Raw genomic sequence first — 20,650 nt, 5'->3', positions numbered from 1 at the left:
AGTCTTTATTTTTAACTTTTTTTGTGTGTGTGTGACAGTTGGTCAGTACAGGGATCTAACCCTGGACCTTGGTGTTATCGGCACCATGCTCTAACCAACTGAGCTAACAGGCCAGTCCTTCCTGGCTATTCTTGTTTATTTATTTCTCCATGTAAATTTTAGAATCAGTTTGTCTGGTTCCTGTAACAACAACAAAACCCTGCTTTGTTTTGTTTTTTTTAATTTTGTTTTTTTAAATCACTGCTAGCCCTTCACCTTGACTTCCTCCATTCCCTACTTTCTTAGTTGCATGTGAAAATAGCACTTGGGTTAACCAGTACTTTCTCATTCCAGATGAAGGGAGAAGTTAGAAGTATGCTACACAATGAGAAGTCAAAGCAGGTAAATACTAGCACCCTGCCCACCAAACTGATGAGAATGTAGCCAATAGATCTTTCCATATCTGTATTTGTTGCATATTTGCTGTCTTCTCCAAGGTTTAGGGGTGGCTGCCCCATGGTGATGACTCATTTCAGTGGCTGAGCAGAGATGACCTGACTCCAAAATGCCTGATAACTGCAGCCCCTTTGCTTGCATGAGGGAGTGTGTGTGTGCGGCGAGTTGAAAAACCCCATAGCTGTACTCCTACCCTTGTCTCTTCTTGGTCGACCTACCTGTAGCCCTCAGCATGCCCCCCATGCCTCTGGCCTTTAGAACCACCCCGTTTTATAACCTCTGTGCAGTTATAAACAACAGAGTCCTCCTAAGGGCTGGACACGGGGGCCAGGAATCTGGCTCTCAACCCCAGCTAACTTCTGCACGGCGTTCCTGCTCTCACGGACTTTTTTCCTTTTTATATTTCTTTTTTTCTTTTTTTTTTTTTGGTGGCTGGCCAGTAAGGAGATCCAAACCCTTGACCTTGGTATTACCAGCACCACACTCTCCTACATGATCTAACCAGCCAGCCCTATATTCCCTTTATCTAGGCTGCTGGAGAGATGAGAAAACCCACCGTCCCTGGGAAGATATCTAATCCTAGATGTGAAATTGAGGTTTTAATTTGACTTACTTTGGTTTGATTAAACTCAGAAGATGAAAAATTCCCAGTAAGTCTAGTAAAGTTCCTGAAAAGAGTCCTCAGAATCCTTAAAAAAAAAAAAAAAAAAAAAAAGGAATAATTGGAAAAGCCCAAAGTAGACTGTCTAGCCAACTCGAAGTGACCTTTGAATGGCCCATGTAAAAGAACAAGTTCCTCTGATTGGCAGGGGGGAGGCAGGCACACACGTGTGCTCATTTCCACAGCTCAGGACCCTGATGAGCACTAGCCCTTCAACTTTTGATCAAAAGTGGGATGGGGTAATGCTGAGAAGGATTCAATGCAAATTCAGATTGCTCAGACTGGGTCGACCAAAACAATCTGCTCCCTCAGATCTTGAAAGTCTGGATTAAAATGTAACATCCTGTTAGATAACCCCGCCTCAATAAAAACCACTCTGCTTAACGCCCTGTGCATGGCCTGATTTGCTAAGTGTAGATGAGCCCCAGGCACACCCACCTCCAATTCTCCCCTATGAAAGAACATGAGCAGACCCCTTCTGGGCTTAGAAACACAGAATATGTGTGTGACATTTGTAACTCTTGTACCATGGAAATTGGTGACATGCCTGGCAGCTGGTGTTTTCTCTATGAATCTGAGATCTTGTTGTTTGGCCATTGATCTTGCAATGACCTCTGGTTTAGAGAAGAACCTTTTGTAGGAGAACATGTAAGGAACTCTCAGTGATTGGCAGTGGTCTCATCTTTACCCCTTGAACAGATAATCGTCCTGTCCAGCTGGCAGCCCCAGCTAATCTCACTGGAAGGCAAAGGAATTATTAAAAGTCAGAACCTGTGTTCAATTCACTCTTTTCTCCGAGTGCAAGAGGATGGTGGGGATGGGAAAATAGGCCTGGTCCACGAACACAGTGAAGTCCCTATGACTGGGAAAGGATTTCCTTCTCACAGATTCTGCAGATCCCTCTATCATGGCTCTTAGCCTTGCCTGCCTACTGGAATGACCTGGGGAGCTTTAAAAAAAATGGAGGCCCAGGCTCTCTTCCAGAGACTTATATAATTGGGTTGGAGAGGATCCTGGGCCTTGGGAGATTTTAATAGCACCCAGGTGATTCCAATGTGCAGATAATGAGTATCCCCATTTGCCAAGAGGACTAGTGATGAAATCCCATAGCTGTTAGAAGGCTTGCCAGTCCTCTCTGAGTGATAAAATTGCCTGCTGGTTTCTCTGGTGTCAGTTTAATTCCTTTCTCTCCTAATCTGTAGCTCTGTCACAAACACACCTGTACAGCCTGAGAGCTCTTGATGAGAAAGACCTCACACAGAAGCTGGGAGGTCAGCCAGAGGTGCCTTCCTGGTGTAGTGGAAACCCTGATCACACAGCACTCCTGCCATGCCTCAGTAGTGAGCTGGCTGTGGAGGTAGGACGCTTGTTGGACTCTGACACCTCTTGTCCCTCCTCCAGGAGGGACAAATCTGGGGCTCCATGAAGAGGACAGCTTTCATCCTGTGCTCTGGCCTTCTCTTGTTTGTGGCCTTCTGGAACTCAGTCACATGGTAAGTCTGCTCAGCCCAGCTTTAATCCAGGACCTAGGGCAGTGTGGTTGGTGGTCTGGGGACAGAGCATGGAGTAAGGAGCTGTCTGCCCATCAGTTTTCACCCAGAAACCTGAATTTTTTTTCTTTTCTTTTTTTCAAGTTTACCAATTGTGTTTTTTTATTAGCATATTCATTATTACAAGTCATATTTATTGTTTAAGCCCCTTATCCAATTTCTCCCCTTCGCCTCCCCTCTCTAATAACCATAGATTTGTTCTCTTCATCTGACAGATTAACTGTTCCTCTGTTGATCTGTTGCCTAGATGATCTGTCCAGTACTGAGACAGGTATGATCAAGTCCTCCCCTATTATCATAAAGCAGATGCTTCTTCTATTACTTTGGAGTGTGCTTTGTGGAGAGTACCTCTTCTTTTCTTTTTTTTTTTTTTTTTTGTTCTCTGCTGGTGCTTCTCCTTGTGTCAATGCAGTTGAGAGTCTGGCGTGCCATCTGCATGGTAGTTGTAACTGCTGCTAAAGACACTAGCTGCTTTTGCAGCAGCCATGGCAACTGCGGTGGCTATGGTGGGCTACCCGCATGGAAATGGTGTTTTTGGTGTGCTCTTTACCTGGATGTGGCTGGGTTTGGCTTCCCTCGACTCCACACCTCAGGACTCCGGCTGGGCTGGATTTTTTTTTTCCTCCAAGGCATCTTCAGAGACTTTGGAGAGCTTCTGGCTACTTTTGGCAAGCCCAGTGGGAGAGGCTGCTGTCTACGTTTGAAGGGAAGGAGTGGATCCTCTTCATTATAGGTGAGGTTCCCAGACCCTCGGTGCTTCGGGTTTGGGTACATGATTGTAGCTTAATTGTTTTTCTGTTTTGTTCTCTACTTTGGAACAATGACTTCTCAGTTCATTATTCCAAGGGATGAGGACTTGAAGTGAAGTTCAAAAAAAGTGATAACCCCAAAGAGTACTAAACTTGTGGGCAGTCTGGAAACAGGATGTCTAAGAAAAGAAGCTAAGAAGTTAAGATCTCCTGACAAATATAGAAAAATAAGAAAAGTTTTGTGTAAAAATGAATCCATGTTCCAGCAATAATCCTGCTTCTACATGTAACTCCACAAGCACAGAGAACCACTCTATCTTGTCTGAGACTATGTCCCCTGTACCTTGTACAGTCTAGCTTTCAGTGCTTGACAGCTAATGGCTACTCAAATATTTACTGATAGTGTGAATGTCTCCAAACTAGCCTAACAAAATATAATAGGAGGAAAAAAACCATTGAAACATAGATATTTATAAGAGCATTATCTATAATAGTGAATGTCCTCAATCATACATTCACTCAAATAATATTTATTAATGTTACTATGCACCAAACTTGTATGGAGGATATAGAAATATTTAAGATGAAGTGTTTGTCAACCTCATTAAAAAACTGTCACATGATTGTCCACGTACCAAAATGAAAAAGAAAAACAAACTGTCACAGTCTAGAAGGGTCAAGTATCAGTTGTCACAAAGCAAAAGTACAAATAAATGTCCCTGAGGACTGCTTTCAGCTAGGAGAACTCTGAAAATGGGCTGAACATTAAATATGACAGGTTCAACGGAATCTTAAGCAGTCACCAAAAAAACAATGCACATTACAGGTGTATATGGAAAAAGTGATGGGAAAACATTTTATGTACTTACAATGATGTGAAATCTACTTTGGTGATGAGCAAATATCAGAGATAAAATATTTGCAATTTTAAGTGTTAGAGCTTGACAAAAGTTCAATATCATATTGTGGTTTTCATTCTGTATTTCTCAAGGAGCCCTTAGAGTTCCAAGTAGGTGGACACCTTGTTGGATGGCCCACTGGGAAACGACCAACCCAACATTTTTTCCCCAAAATAAAACATACTTCATTATTTCTGAGTATAAAAATAAATATGTGCTCATTGCTAAAAATTAAAACGAAGCAATTCAAAGAAGCATAGAGAGGGTGAAAATCACCCATTCTCCCACCTTCAAGAAATAACCACCGTTAATATATTAGTGTACATCTCTTGTATATTGGATATATTGCTGTATTTATAAGACAACTATTTTTTAACCCATTTTTTTCCATTGAATGGATTGTAGTCATCTTTCCATGTGACTGGGGCTGGCAGGTTATTTCAGTTGGTTAGAGCACAGTGTTGATAACACCAAGGTCAAGGGTTTGGATCCCTATACCAGCAAGCTGCCACAAAAAAAAATAGACTTAATGTTTTAAGCTGCCCAGTGTATGCCCTTTTGTGGAAATACTCTATTTAGTCTATTCCCTACTAATAGACATTTAGACTGCTTTAAATGTTTTACTGTGATTTTAAGAAAATGCTGCAATGGTACATTTACATGTAATGGACATATATGTGTCCTTCTTTTTCTTTTTCTGTCTCCCTCTCTCTTGCTTTCTTTTCTATTTCAGATACTGACAAATTGCCCTCCAGAAAATTTGTACCAATCATATTCTCCCAGTGCTAGCCAAGTATTTTCCAAGTTCCAGCTACCAGCAGACACTGTGGGCAACAGAGCAGGAAGGGTGCTGGAGGAGGGTACAGAAACAGAGTTAAGTAAAACATTGTCCTTGCCCTTTGGGATTTTGAATCTGGAGGCAAAACATGGGCAAATAAAGAGTATGAGAGTTAGGTAACACTATAATGTCATTTGAGTAATTGCCAATTGGAGTGGACAAAGTGCTGCTTGTTCACAATGGTAGCTCAGAGATACTTGGAAAGACTCCATGGAAAAGTAGGATGTGGTACAAAAAGCCAAATCTAAATTTTAAGGCTTGATCAGTATTTTCTAAAATAGTCTGCAGAACATCAGTGCTGTGGGATGTTAATAAGTGGGGTGGCCATATAATTTATCAACCAGATAGAGATACTGTGAAAGTAAAAGGAGGTGTTATTAAATTATTATGCTGGAATGACAAATGTAAATTGAAAATTCTCCTAGGCAAACAGGGATGCATGACCATCTATTCTTAGGTGTTCTAGGGTCAAAGAAGGCTGGGAAAGATTGAGTTTATCAAAGTCAGATAGGTTTCTCTGCTGCAGGAATTCTCAGAGTATGGACCATGACTCTCTGGAAGAGTAAAGTATGAAAACTAACCAAGGTGTTCCTTGAAAGATATTTTCCACTTTGGAAAATGCTGACTAGATGACACCTGAGTCCCAGTGCTCAGTTAGTAAGATAACAGGGATTAGGTTTCTGACTGACTCCTGGTCCGCTGCTCATTGTGAACCACAGCACACCAAGTACTGCCTTTGCTTCTCCTTCCTTGGCAATTCATAAAAGGTCCGATGGGCACAGACTCCCAAATGTCAACCTAAATTCATTTCTATTTTAGAGAGTATTATATATTTTAATACACTTTCATATAGGGGTCTCTAACCACCTTGAAGGTGATCATCCCCATTTTACAGCTAAGAAAATAGAGACAGTCCTTAAGTGACCTGTCCAAGTTCCCACAGCTAGTTTGTCACCCAGGACTAAAGGTAGGCCCCCTTGTCTCGAGTGCTAAGACCTCCCTGGAAAGGGACTGTGTACAATGCAGCCTCAGTCACCATAAAATGTGTATTCAGCTAATATGTGTGCTGAGAGAACTTGAAGTCACCCTGATTGTTTCTGCTTTCCAACCTCAGGTGCCTGCCAAGTACCTGCTCTGTTCTTCTGGAGCTTCAATGGGCTCCTCCTGGTGGTCAACACAACTGGAAAACCTAACTTTATCTCCCGCTACCGAATTCAGGTTGGCAAGAATGAACCTGTAAGTGTTGCTGCAGTTTCTTGTGGTCAAAGCACAGAAAGCAAGAGCTAAAGTTACACTTTCAGAATTCTCACCACTGGCCCAGGAGAGACCATGGCCATTGTGAGCCAAGTTATTATCTACAAGACTCGCCCAATTTAGAAGGTTAGAGAGAGGAAATAATTTGCCCAAAATCTCAGAGCTACTTGGCTATTGGGCAGTCAAGACTAATGTTCTGGTCTCCTGATTCCCAGCCCAGGGATCTGTACCTGCCTGTGCCAAGATGGTCATTTTAGGAACAGAAGAGATCGTGTCAGACTGGTACTAGACAGAGTCCCAGATATGTTAGGCAGCTCCCCTTTACCCATGGGAACAGAGACAGCAATGGCTGGACACTAAAATCATGAATAACAGCTATCATTGTGAGCGAGGGAGAGAGCTGCTGAAACAGAGGATAAACCCACTGTCATAGATGGACGGGACAGATTCCGAATGTGTGGGTGGTGGTGGTTTTTAAGGTCCTCCTTTGTAATTATTCAATTTAACCAATAGTGCAAAGTTCTGGGGCAAATCCATGATAAACAAGGCCCACACCCTGCTTATGAGGTACTCCGACTTGCACAGCTCCAGGAAGTGAGTCCTGCTGTTCCCTGAGCCTGGCTTGCCTACTTGGCCCTCTGACAACCTCTAGAAACCTTCACTTACACAACAGGGAGGAGTGGATTCTGAAATGCAGTTTCTTTCCCCAGCTCCACCCAAACCACGTCCTGGCTTCTTTCCCAGACAAGACAATCTCTTTTAATCATCTGCAGGTGCCTGGGTGAATCGCCACAGCTCTCAGGACATTCTGTCTCAGCCCAGCACTTCAGAAAGGCAGAAAGGGTAAAAAAGTGTCTTGACTCTGTCCTTGGGAATGGCTCCTTCCTGAATCAAAGCTGCAAGTCTGGCTCACAGCACCCCTTGCTTGAGATGGGAGCTGCCAGTCAGCCAGGGGGCTTCCTCCAGGCCCAGCTTGGCAGGACATGTACTGGAGCCTAAAGTGTCAAAGCCCTTGAGAACCCTTCATCTGTCAGACCATGGCTGTCTCCTTAGCAGCCACCATTGACTAAATGCTTACATCTTTTAGGCCAAGTGCTATGATAACCTTCATTGTTCAGATGAGGAAACGGAGGCTTTGAGATGTGACATGGGTAGAACCATGATTCAGCTCAGGCTTTCTGATTCCAGGGCTCACGCTCTTAACTACCAGGCTACACCAGCTCCCAAGAATATCACCTACCACCTGTACAACCATATACTCTACAATGATTGGAGAGCTACATAGGAAAGTCTTGTTGCATTTTGCCAAAGCTTAAGGTTCAGAGATGTGCAGTGACTAGCTCAAAATCAGACTGTTACTTGGAAACAAAGCCAGGGTTTCTCCCCTCTGACTCCAGGTCCAGTGCTCCTGCACTGTCTGCACCCTCAGATGGGAACACAAATAGGAAAGAACCTCCTGAGGCCATTTAGTCTTTTGCTGTCTCCAGGAAGGACTGACCCCTGTACTAAGTAAGACACCAGAAACAGATCCTCAAGTGGGAGCTGAATGCTACCCAGCGTTCATATGATCCATCCCTGGTCTGTTTACTCTCCCACTGTCCTGGGTGACTAGGCTAGTTCACACCTTCTCTCTCCTCAAATCCCTAACATCTCCTCCCCTAACCTTTTTTACAGAGAATAGCCTTGCTTCCTACTTCACAAAGAAAATTAAAGCTAGCAAAAGAGAGCTTCACAGACCCACACCACATCGGCCTACCAATGGCACCTGCACCCACATGCTCTACCTTCCCACCTGATACCACAGATGAACTCTCCTTGCTCCTGTCTGTACACTGTCTGTGTACTATACCCATCACCTTTTGTCTGCTCCATGAAATTGCTTCAGCAATTCTCTCTTCTCTTTCTTGTATCTCCTCTCCCCCACTTCCCTCTCACCCCTGTATTATTCCTCTCTGGGTTATTACAAACATGCTGTACTTTTTCCTATCTTAAAAAAAAAGTGACACGACTCCACTTCCCATATTCCCTACCAGTCATATTTTTGCTCTTTGCAGCAAAGCTCTTTGCAAGATTTGTCTATACAGTTTCCAGTTCCTCCCTGTACAGTCTTATGAAAAATTTTATTTATTTTTTGCAGCTGACCAGTACAGGGATATGAACCCTTGACCTTGATGTTATAACACCATACTCTAACCAACTGAGCTAGCCGGCCAGCCTCTTATGAAAAATCTTAAACACATATCCAGAAAAATAAAAAATAAAAAAAAGTAGTTATTACTCATTTACATACCACTTAGATTCGCCAATTTTAAATATTTTATAATTATTTATCTATATATAAAAATATATATATATGCCTCTATAACTTTTTACTTAACCATTTGAAAGTAAGTTTGACACCTTACAAGACTTCACCCCTAAATCCTTCAGCCTGCATCTCCTAAAATAATCACAAAAACATTGTCTCATCTCTATAAACCTCCTCCTTTACTTTTACCAAGCACCTATCACCTAATATTTAATATACATTTATACAATTGTTATTCCTAATCTATCTTCCCCACTGGAATATAAATTCCATGAGGGCAGGAATCATTTGTTCATTGCTCTATGTTCAGCATCAAGATCACTGAGTGCTACATAGTAGGTGCTCAATAATTATCAGTTAAATGAATGAATAAACAAATATGATACACGCCCCCTATTGGTCAAGTTTTCCAAAAGATGTATATGGCTTTATCTGACATACTCTCAAACCAGGCTGGTCAGACCTGGCCTCACAATGGGATGGAAGTAAAAAAAATTAGAGTGAATTCTGAAGTCAGTCAATACATGCAGTGCCTGGAAAGGCTGGAGGAAGAGGAAGGCCTCAAGCTTGGGGGCCATTCTGAACTCAACTTCACCTTGGGGCTAAAATCCTTCCAGCTTGCAGAGGAACTTCAGGGAGAAATCCCTTTCAACCAATCCCAAATGAGTTCATCAGGACCCAGGAGATGACCTGTGGTCACAGGACTGTTCCCTGGAGCCCCAGTGCTCTGACAAAGGGAAGAGTTAAAGGGTCACTGATTCTTGGGAGAAATTCTGGCTGTAGTATTGAGGCCAAATGGGGAGTGGGTATTTGGGGCCAGCTCTCTACAGTGGACTCTGGTGGAAATTCTTGGGCAGGCCCCCATCCTAACAGCTCCACCATGAAAACTTGGAGGTTAGTCAAGAGGATAGATCAACAGCTCCCTGGCTTACTGCCTTCTTTTCTCTGAGCCTAGTCCATTGTGGCTGGACCACATGAAGAGGCAGATGACTTTGATCTCTGTATCCAATCATGAACAAGTTTCTCCTGATGAGGAGGAACTAAAGGGCTGGACTGGCATGTCAACTTGAAAGTTGATAGTCTTCTTCAAGAATCCTGGAGGCTCCCTAAGTTACCTGCCAGGCATACATTGGGCCTGGCCAGAGAAATGGGGAGGAAAGGGGTGATATTTGCAGAACCAGGAGGGAGAAGATAGGCTCAGGCAGACTGAAGGCTGCTGGAAGGAGTTTCCAAGGGCAGTGGCATTACTCGTCCACCTAACAGCCAGGGGCTTATTGCTGCAACATTTCCAACCCCAGGGCCAGTGGCAATCAGGAGCTGCCGGCAATACCCAGGCATCACTTCCAGGATCCAATTGGAGTAAAGGCCTCCTGTGAGCAGATCACAGTGGACGCTTTTTTATACGGCCCTACTTCTCACACTCTTGGTCCATCTTCCTCCTTCCTTCCCTCAGGCAGGTGGATCCTGTGAAACTACGCCAATCTATCCGCACAGTTCTTTTCAACAAGTACGTGATCTCTTTCCTCATGGTGGTCTTTCTCTATCCTTTCCTCAAGTGGTGGAGAGACCCCTGTCGCCGAGAGCTACCTACCTTCCACTGGTTCCTTCTGGAGCTGGCAGTGTTCACCTAGATTGAGGAAGTCCTGGTCTACTATTTACACCAGTGAGCAGGGTCCCTGCCTGAGCACAGCTGGCTCCTCACCCTACTTACTAATGAGGAAACTGAGGCCTCTGAATTGTAGGTGTAGGACCAACACCCCCGGCAACAAGCCTCCCTTTAAATGGTTAACAGGGAGACAATTATCTGTCCCATAACTGACAACTTAGGACAACTGAGGAATGTCCAGAAAAGAGCAAGCTGTTCCATTCGTGTAGGAGGCAGGGCAGTTTCTCATTTATTTCCTTACTGAATCCTTTCTGGGCATCATTCCCTCTCCCTTTTTTTTTTTTTTTTTGGTGGCTGGCTGATACAGGCATCCGAACCCTTGACCTTGGTGTTTGTACAATGCTCTAACCAGCTGAGCTAACTAGCCAGCCCCATCATCCCCATTTTACAGCCAATACAACTGGGATAGAGAAGAAAAGTAACCCACCCCCAAATTATGCAACATAAGGGTGGGATTGGAAATCACAGGCAGGTCTGATTTCAGTGTTTTCAACTTTGCTCCATAGATGGAACCTATAGTTCTTACCTTTGGTTTCTTGTGGTCTAGTGAGGAAGGAAGATAGAGGAATCAGTAGATTATCACTTATTAACTATTTTTCCAGGCTCCTTCACCACCCATCATTCTACAAGAAAATCCACAAGAAACACCATGAACGGACAGCTCCCATTGGTGTAATCTCTATCTATGCCCACCCTATATGTGGTAAGTAGAATCCCCAGACATTAAGGGCAGATGCCCCAACCACCTTCCCAAATGTCTCCTGCAGAGAATTAGACCACACTGGCCCTTTCTTTCTTCTTCCCATTAAGTAGCTACCATTTGTTATTGACTTGCCATAAACGCCAGGCTAAAAAAGATGCCTAACACAAGGTATCACATTTAATCCTTCCAACAACTGTTTAAATCCTGATTTTGCTAATGAGGAAGTGAGCCTCAGTTAATAACTTGTCCCAGGTTACAAAGGTGAATGTCTCTAACAAATCAGGGTCCTGAAACTCTATCACCTTTTCCAGATCTGAGTCAAGAATGTCTTCCTCTGGTACACCCTGGGGCAAAGTGGACAGCCAGCTGCATCCCCTGCATCTCTCTCGGCCCTGCCTTCATTCATTCCTCCCCTTGCAGGCCTCCAACATGCTGCCAGTGATTGTGGGTCCCTTAGTAATGGGCTCCCACTTGTCCTCCATCACCATGTGGTTTTCCTTGGTCTTCATCATTTCCACCATTTCCCACTGTGGCTATCACCTACCCTTCCTACCTTCACCTAAATTCCACGACTACCACCATCTCAAGTAAGACTCCCTCCCATAGTGGGTCCCTGGGCATAACCACCACCCTCACTCCTTGGAGCTTCTGGTAGCAGACAACTGGTGTTCCAGTTTAAATGTGGGTGCTAGTGCGGGGAGAGATCTGGAGGTGGGGAAAATAAAGACCACACTTGTTCTTTTGCTTCTTTCTGACATCAGGTCTTCCTGCAAGTGGGGTTTTTTAACCTTTATTTGGGTCCTGGACCCTTTGACTATCTAATGTAAGCTATGGACATTGTCCTCAGGAAAATGTATATATGCATAAAAATCTTGCATGCAATTCCAGTGGGAGTTGTGCACTCTCTGAAAGTTCCCAGGCTTTTCCAAGTGTGGTCTACAAACCTCCTATGCCAGAATCACTTGAGATGCTTATTTAAAATGCAGCCTCTCGGGCTCTATTCCAAATATGCTGAATCAAAGTATCTGGGGGAACAGGGCCTGAAAACCTACATTTTAATTTTGTAAGTGTTCCAGGGGATTCTGAGGCAGATTGTCTCTGAACCAGTCTAGTTCTGCCAGAGGTTCTCTAACTTGTATGCATCAGAATTACATAGTGAGCTTTTTGAAAGACGACTCCGGTGCTCACTTTGGCAGCACATGTCCTAAACTTGGAACAATACAGAGATTAGCATGGCCCCTGAGCAAAGATGACCCACAAATTCATTGTGTTCCATATTTTCAGAAAAAAAAAAAAAGACTCCAGATTTTGCAGGTCTGGAGTGGCAGCAGGAAGGTGTGTTTGTAACAGTTCCCCAGGAATTCTGATGCAGGTGATCAGGTGGGGCCAGGTATTGAGTAGGAGGGCTGAAAAATGTGTGAAAGGCCAGCATGCTTGGAGATTGCACAGGGGCCTCCAGCGCCAGCCTTGCAGCGCCGTCTTCTCTCTTCCAGGTTCAACCAGTGCTACAGGGTGCTGGGGGTGCTGGACCACCTTCATGGGACCGACACTATGTTTAAGGAGACCAAGGCCTACGAGAGACACGTATTCCTGCTGGGCTTCACCCTGCTCTCAGAGAGCATCCCTGACTCCCCAAAGAAGATGGAGTGAGAGGGCCCTAGTGCCAGCCTGGCTGTCCCTTTAGCAGTGGGATGCCAAAGTGGTCTGGGCCCTCATGATTGTACCTAAAGACTTGCCTCCTTCAGCCACACACTCTAATGATGGCACCACTAAGGTAGAGGGAAAGTCAACTTCCTGGAAAAGCAGGGCCAAGCATGGGGCCCGGGCTTCCCCCAAACTGTTGCCCTTTATGTCTCTTAATGGGAGCAGCAGTGGGCTTAAGGAAAAGGAAAAAACAACTCCCCAGACTGGGGCCAGCCAGAAGGAGGGAACCACTTTGAGAGGGCTCTTGGCAAGTCCCCCTGGTCCTCTGCTGTGGAAGAGGAGAGGGGTTCCACCCAGATGACTCCTTCATAGCCCCAGCAAGATGCAGAGAATGACTAGGTAGCAGCAGGACTGGAAGCTGTGTGGCTCCAGGGAGAGCTCCTCTGGTGGCAGGGGGTAGGAAACCAGATATTGCTTTGCCCCTTCCTGTCCCAAATGGCTTTTGTCATACCCTTCTCAGGCCAGGGCCAGGACACCCTGGCAGATGGTTACAGGTATCAGTTCTTAACATGCCAGACCCTAGTGCCCATTCACCCCTGCAACACACAGTCAGTGACAAAGGCCTCATTTCAACTCTGCCTCACCATAATCGCCTTCCTTCTCTGATAAGAAAAATATCAATCACAGGATTAATACTCCTCCCTGGATTAAAACTGAGATACCAAAGAGGTACAGCCCAAATCCCAACATTTTTAGCATTATGTGGAAACCAAAGGCCAAACCCCAAGGAACTGCTACACTGGGGACCCTTTTACCCACAAAGGGAAGGGCCAGAATGCTGTTCTTTGGGGGCACCTAACCAAGGCCCCAATTATCCTATCTGAATCAGGACCAGAGGTTAGAACCCTCCTATTCCCCCAACAAAAAGCACAGAAAAGACATGGCCAAGCAAAGGGCAAAATTCTTTTTTCCCCAACTTGTTAACCCGTTTTTCTTAACACCACTTATTCAGGATGATTTTAGCAGATACCTTTTTCAAACATATAACCAGGAACCTTATTATCTAAAACAAAAACACAGGTGCTTGGGTTGAAGCAGTCCCCACCTGGCCTCCCCTCAGCAGCCAGACAGGGTGAGGAGCCTTGTGGCTCCCAAGAACAATTTGAAGACCACTCACTGTTTTAAAGCCCAACATATTATCATTTACTAGACTCTTACAAATACTTGAACCTATTTCTTTCAGTTCTGTCAAAAAAAACACCACTGTGGTTTTATAAAATACTTTAACATCTGATAGTCCTGCCTGGAGACTTGGCCCTATCAAAAAAGCCTTCTTCATAAATGGGCTGTAGGACCCTGGAGGACTTGCCCAGTAGGCCAACCAAGCACTTAACCAGGCAGCATCCTCCCTGGCCTTCCGAAGACCTGCCTGCCTGCCCACCTGGCTCCATCCCTAGGAGGACCTGTTTCCTTAGCCTGAAGTTGATGCACGATAGCTCTAAGTTCCCACAGCTGCAGATCTGCACTTATTACCTGTTTCCACAAATCAACATTTGAAAAAAGTCAATCTTCAGTATGCTTAAGGGGAACGGTAGAGGATGAGAATACAGTAGATAAAGAGGAAGGTAAAAGAACAGTTGTGTCCTTTCCCGTTTAAAGTCTTTATATTTTGAGGTACTGCAAGGGGCCTAGAGGGGCACAGACTGTCATTCTCTTGTGCCTTTTGGCAGGCAGGTGGTTGGTCCTTAGCAGATGGGCCCAGCCCTATCTATTCTTTAGTAGTCAAACAGAATAGCCCTGAGGTTGGTAAACAATGCTGGTAAAAGGAAAAAAAAAAAAAAAAGCCTTAAATTCCCAGCAGAAAATGTGAATGTGAAAAGAGAAAGCATATAAAATAAATTGGTCTCCATTTAATTCCAGTAGATACTTCAGTTTTTCCTGTCTCTGGCGAGACTTGTTCTAATACTTACAAAGTCATTTAGGAGCTAAGGGAGTGCAATCAATTAGTGGCTTCTTCCATGAGAATTCCTAACAGGGAATGTGTGGAAACAAGGTTGACTTAATTCGACTTCCTGCTCCCAAAGTGCCAGTCTGCAGAAGCCCTGGCCACTGTCTCCTAAACTCTCCTTTGGCCTACCGAGGACATTAGTGGTATTAAAGTACTTGCCACCTGGATAGTGAAAAGGAACTCTCTAGAAAACCATTTCTGACAAAGTACTAAGCCTGGGAGACAAACAGTTGTCAGATGAATAAGTAAATAAGGGCATGCGCCTCATTTTCAGTTCTGGGAGGGATCAGTGGTTCACTTAGATTCCATAAAGCCACAGTGCTGAACTGTTACTCTTACACCCTGGTGGAAAAGTGATCAGAGGGGCTGTCCAACTCTCCATGAGGAATCTCATCAATTTTTTCTTTCTTGGCTCTCTCTGTACACAATGCCAAGCCACAGCCAGCAGATGGAAAACTTGAGAGCCAGGTAGTGAGCTGAAACCCTGGAATTCTGTTGGACTGGTATCTCTCCCTTTTGTGGCACTGGCTATGGCTCCCATGTCTCACTTAAGATACAAGGTGGACATGAATTCAAGGCTGACAGCAGCTCTAAAGACCACTGAGGTACTCACCTGGATGCACTAGTAGTCTTAGAAGCTCTGTAAAGGGTCCCCCCTGCCTTAGGCAAACTCCTCAAAAGCCCAGTGGCAGAGCCCCTGCCGAAGTTTCACATGCACATCAGGAGTGCAGGGTTCCTCTGATCTGGGGGAACCCCAGCTGGGCTCAATCCCTCACATCCAACAGCAGCACCCCAGATAGAAGACCAGCCAATATTTTGCCTTTTCAAGTTTTTATTTTTATACATTTTTTTTTGTATTAAAAAGAAAAGCATAATTACCACAAATTACAAAGGACTAAAGCAGGACTAGAATAATGAATGAATCAATCACTTCAGCCTGGAAAGCAGATACTCTCAATAATATTAACGTTATAATACAAGCTCATTCAAGTATTTTACATTTCTTTCTTTTTTTTTTTTTTTGTCCTTTTAAATGTGATATCCTAGCACATGGTAAAGATAATGTACTATGAGCGTAAGGTGGAACCTTCTCCACAAAGCCAGATGAGAAGTTTTCCTCTCCAGTGAGAAATAGGCTATAAGTTCTTATCTTCCCTGCCTCTGCCATCAACGTGGCTTAAGGAGAGGGTGGGGGCTGGGAAAAATCCAGGGACCCTTCCCCAGGAGATACTTTGGGGTCCCACTCAGGAGGGTGCCAGATGATTCCGAATACTCTACCTAGGTTTTTGGCAAAAAGCAACCCCCCCGGCCACCTTCCCTAGCTAGTTGTCTTCCTTGCCCCTCCTCCTCACTTCCAGGGCCTTCTGAGCAGCTTGCTTTCTTTTGTAAAATCAATTATCAGGAAAGGGGGCGGGGGGGGGGGGGGGGGGGGGGAAGAGCTACAATGGAACAATACAAAAACATTTTACAACTTTGACATGGGGGCTCAGCACCTCTCTCTGAGCCCCAGGGGTCCAGGCTGGGGCAGAGCAGGATTGCCCTTCTCTACTGGTAGTGCATTTGCTCCCAGGTTCAGGAGAGGGCAAAAAGAGACACCTGCCCCTTAACAGGGCTGAGGCACACAGACCTTCTGATGTTTGATGCCCAATGGCTGTGTTGGCATGCACCAACCTTGGAAGGATATAGAACAGAGGGGTTTGGGCAGCTGTTGCTTTGTGTCTCGGGTCTTGTATCTCCAGGAGGATAGTGGGTGTGAAGTGGCTAGCCCTGATGGCCCCTGCCACTCCTGGCATGCTTGTCACAGATACATCGGTCCTAAATTCAAGTGTCTTCAGAAAGTGAAGATGTAAACTACTCTTTGCAACATTAACTCCTAACATATAACCAAAAAAAAAAAAAAAGCCCCACCCCCCACCCCAGCCTATGGTTGAGATGAAGTCCACCTCCCCACCTCAAAGGGGCTCCCTCTTTCAGGGGTACCTGTGGAGAGGATCAGGGAGAGGATAGCAGCTCCCTGGCCTGGGAATACACTCTAGATTAAGAACAGCCTTTCTCCACACCCCCAAGGCTTCCTTGTGCCTCCAAACCCAGCAGAGGACAAACACTGAGGTTTCTGTGGTGCTGGATACAGTACAAGGCTGAGTAACCCGAAGGAAAGAAAAGGGGAACAGAGATGGAGGAGGGGGGTCCAGGAGTCCAGTGTCTGGTACAATGTGGGGCAGGCACCAGACTGGGTAGGGAAAGACCTCAGATCCCACTGTTGGAGCAAAGCCCTGACACTCATCCTTGGTTCGAGACAATAGGATCACAGAAACTCAGATGGGCTTCCCACATACTAACCACTGGGAAAACAAACATAGGGGGTGGGCACAGGCTAAAAGCAACAAGGTACCCAAAATAGAGAGCAAGCCCTTGTTGGCCTGGGATACTCTCCTCCTACTCCCAACTTTTTGGCCCAACAGAGGAACCAGTTAAAATGGAAGGCCAAAGAAGTTTCAGTAACTGAGCAACAAGAGCACAAACTTTTCTGTGTTCCCACTGGGGGTGAACACGTAATCATACCCATCCCCAGCACACATCCCAGTCTGTGTGGGCCAGTCCTTCATCACCCTCCCTAGCTTCTGACGACAGTAGACTCCAGCCATTCCATTGTCATTCACAGCCCAACATAGGCAGGCAGTCAGTGGCTGGAGAAGAGAAGTCAGGTATACTCTATGTCCACATATACCTTCCTGCCACAGGGCTTCCCAACTGGCAGGATTCCCCCAGCCCCCAACTCCTCCTCATCCCTTCGTTCCCAGGCGGGGTCAACTGGAGGGTGGGCAGAGATAGATGGCTTGCAGAAGGGGGATGCAAGAGGGAGAGACCCCACAAACCCTAGGAGGAGAATGGCATCTTTCTCGACCTTTTATGAGAGATGAAGCCCTCCATGAGGTCTCAGAGATCTTTCAGGACAACACAAGAAACATTTCCAAGCCCCAGCTGCCAGGTGTTCACCTTTCCCCTCTGGGGTCGGGGAGACATTTGAGCTGAAAACAAGTGTGTTCCAGATCCAGGCCAACTGTGTTCTCCAACAGTTTGAAGCAAACTTGGCCTTGGGATTCCAAGGGTAGAATAAAAGGTGTCACGGCAGGATGGGGCCTGGCATGAGGCAACAGCAAGCAGAGCAAGGACACAACAATGGCAGCAGTGTACAGACACAGGACGTCAGCTTCAAATGATGCAATAGCAGGGATATTTCGGGAACGGCTGTGATACAAGCCGCCCTCAACTCTCTTACCTCCAGGCAGGAGGCATTGTACATGCAACTCAGTCCAGAGAAAGATTCTAGCCAATCCAAGCCCAGGCACATCCAGAGAAGGTGGGAACTCTTCAGGTTGACTCCACCGAGGAAAACAGGCATTTGGGTATTTCAGATTCCCGCTCCACAATAAGGCAACTTTTAAAAAAATATTATTTCCAAGAACAAAACAAAAAAATTCCAAGGGGAGGGGAAAGACATCACTTTCTGTGGATTAGGTGGGGCTGATTTTTTTTATGATCGATTTGTCTTTTTTTTCTCTCCCCCCCCCCTCCCGTTTTCCCCAGGATGGAAAGGTCAGAGAAAAATAAAATAAATCATCTTTCAATAGTCTTTTCTGGTATGAGCAGCGTCTCTCTGGGCTGGGGAGTATGGGGCGTGGGGAGAGGAGAGAGGCTGAAACCTTCCCCCAACCCCCACACTTTTAGATCCTTTGGTTTCCTTCTCCCAGAAAATGGCAGAAGGGCATGGTGGGGACAGCAGGGAGAGAACATGGTGATGGAAAACCCCAGATGATCAAGGGGCTGGTGCTCCTAGGGCCCGGGGTACTGCAAGAGCCTTCCATGGGACAGTGCTGGGCAATGGGGCCCTCAGGGCCTTCTTATGGGCTGCATAGTTGGCTTGAGGGGGAACAGAAGGAGGCTATGGGTGGGGACCAGGGTTGCAGCCAAATCAGCCACAGGAAGGGCTGCAGAGTGATTTTGGTAATCCAGACAAACTATCAATAATTTAAAACTTGATATATATATATATATATATATAAAAAAAAAATCTCCCCCTTTTCCCTCCCCCCTTAGAAGAAGCTAGGGTGTGAAGTGTCATAGAGAGAGGAGGGGAAAGGGTATGTGGAGGCTCATGCCCAGGGGTACCTCTGATAGCCCAAATGGTGTACACGTTGCTACACAGCACGAAGGCCCAAGCTAATAACTCCAGGCCTGTCCTTTCTCTGTCCCCTCTCCTGGGACTGGGCATCCCCATGGACTCTTACCCATCCCATCCCTTTACCCCCCTCTAACCCCAGGACTAAAGGGGCTTTTCACTTTCCCAAAGTCTGTGTGTCCGAGTGCTGGCTTGTCCATTTGGCATCTTCCCGGATGGGCTGGCCGGTGGGTGGTGTAGGGGGTTGGCTGATCATGGTGGCAGGCCTGCTGGAAGACTGGGAGGGGCACCGCTTCCTGCTCTCACCGCCACCACCTCCTGCTACCACTGGGTGTCGCTTGTGGTTGCCCTCCTCACCCATGGGGGGCTGCAACAAAAGGGGGAGTCACGGGTGATTAGGGGGCACAACCCACACACCCTTTCTTGCAAGGGCTGTCTACAAACCCCTTACTCTCTACCTCCAAATGTAGATAATGAATGGGTTTAACCTTCAAAATGTATTACCAGTTATTAAGCATTTCTCCATGCCATGCACTGTGCTATTGTATGCACATTCTCTCATGGGGTCCATAACACCCTTTGATGTGGACATGATCATCTGTTTTTACTACAGACAAGGAAACTGAAGCACAGAAAAGTAATTTGTCCAGGGTCCCATAGCTAGTAATTGGCAAAGATAAAATTAAGGTCCATCTATCCTCAAAGGCCAGGCTTTTCTCCATACAAGTTTCTGCTCCTCTTCTGAGATGGGCTCTCTTGCACAGAAGATGAAGTGTGGAATATGGCATGTAGTATGCTGAGATTTCTCAGCTTAGAAGGCCCAGATGCTCCTGGGGATCAGCTCATTCCCCTCAAGGCTCTAAAGAGGACACTGAACTAAGCATCAGAACATGATCCAGTTTGGCCCCATCACTACCAAAAATCCTGTAAACCTTGAAGCCATTTCCTTCCCGTTTTGAGCGCCAAGGCTGAGCCCTTTTTGTTCCATCTTAACAGGTCTACCTATCACAAAGATTCTTTGCACTTGTACCCCCTCTCCTCTCCAAGGGTGGAAGTGCTTAGGGATGAAAGAAAACAGACTCATCTTTATACTAGGAGACCTGAGCAGCTCTGCTACTATCTCACTGAGGGGTCATGAGCCTCAGTTTACCCATCATATAATGATGACAAAAATAAACCCTGCCTACTTCATCACATAAGGGTTGAATTAGGACAATGTAAAATGCCTAGTACAGTGCTTGGCACAGTAAAAACTCAATAAATGCAAGACGTTAAATAATAAATGTGAGGACTATTATTGCCATTTACTTATATTTGCCTTCTTGCTAAAAGGTTTGAAGGGAATAACATGACTAGCAGAGATCTCTACTACACTGTAAACTCTGAAGAAAAGTCTTTCACTCATCTCTAGAGTCCTTGAAGCACCCAGCACAGACAGTTCCAATCAGTATCTGCTCAATCAACTGAACAAATTACTCCACTCAACCACCACTTCCCTTGATACATCCAGTAGCAATAACCCAGACCCACCACTAGATGTCACTGTTGAGGCACTGCTCCAAGACTGGACAACCAGACACCAGAATTAATAAACTTCTGGGGTTAGAATTGGACTTTTCCAGAAAGAGCAAACACATTTATCTTGGGTACTCATCGTGATCAACTAGTAATGACTAACTGGGGCACAGTAGCAAGGAAGGTTATGAGATAAAAAGGAAAGAGCATTATGATGGTTTAGCGATGTCTACCATGGGA

At 45.4% G+C, this 20,650-nt stretch overlaps 2 protein-coding genes and 1 non-coding gene across 3 annotated transcripts in view; 2 read left to right on the top strand and 1 right to left on the bottom strand.

Moving 5' to 3' along the window:
- Nucleotides 1-333: 333 nt before the first annotated feature.
- Nucleotides 334-12,713, top strand: FAXDC2 (fatty acid hydroxylase domain containing 2). The gene is given in 8 exon segments (XM_063082971.1): nucleotides 334-381; nucleotides 2,498-2,589; nucleotides 3,276-3,379; nucleotides 6,247-6,368; nucleotides 10,152-10,357; nucleotides 10,963-11,089; nucleotides 11,484-11,650; nucleotides 12,557-12,713. Coding segments are annotated over 8 exon segments (1,023 nt in total).
- On the top strand, nucleotides 12,244-12,345 carry LOC134371325 (U6 spliceosomal RNA). The gene has a single exon (XR_010022762.1). It is a non-coding gene; the product is annotated as a U6 spliceosomal RNA (small nuclear RNA).
- A 5,438-nt stretch (nucleotides 12,714-18,151) lies between the features above and the next one.
- The window catches only part of LARP1 (La ribonucleoprotein 1, translational regulator), a 52,191-nt gene continuing 49,692 nt past the window's right edge, over nucleotides 18,152-20,650 (bottom strand). The window contains exon 19 of the mRNA XM_063083430.1: nucleotides 18,152-19,262. Within this exon, the coding sequence (XP_062939500.1) occupies nucleotides 19,053-19,262 (210 nt within the window). The 3' untranslated portion in view covers nucleotides 18,152-19,052. The remainder of the gene's footprint in view (nucleotides 19,263-20,650) is intronic.

This window comes from Cynocephalus volans, chromosome 2 (genome assembly GCF_027409185.1).
Source record: "Cynocephalus volans isolate mCynVol1 chromosome 2, mCynVol1.pri, whole genome shotgun sequence".
In the NCBI taxonomy this organism is placed as follows: domain Eukaryota; kingdom Metazoa; phylum Chordata; class Mammalia; order Dermoptera; family Cynocephalidae; genus Cynocephalus; species Cynocephalus volans.
The sequence above is the reverse complement of the archived record's forward strand: the minus strand, read 5'-3'. Positions and strand labels throughout refer to the sequence as shown.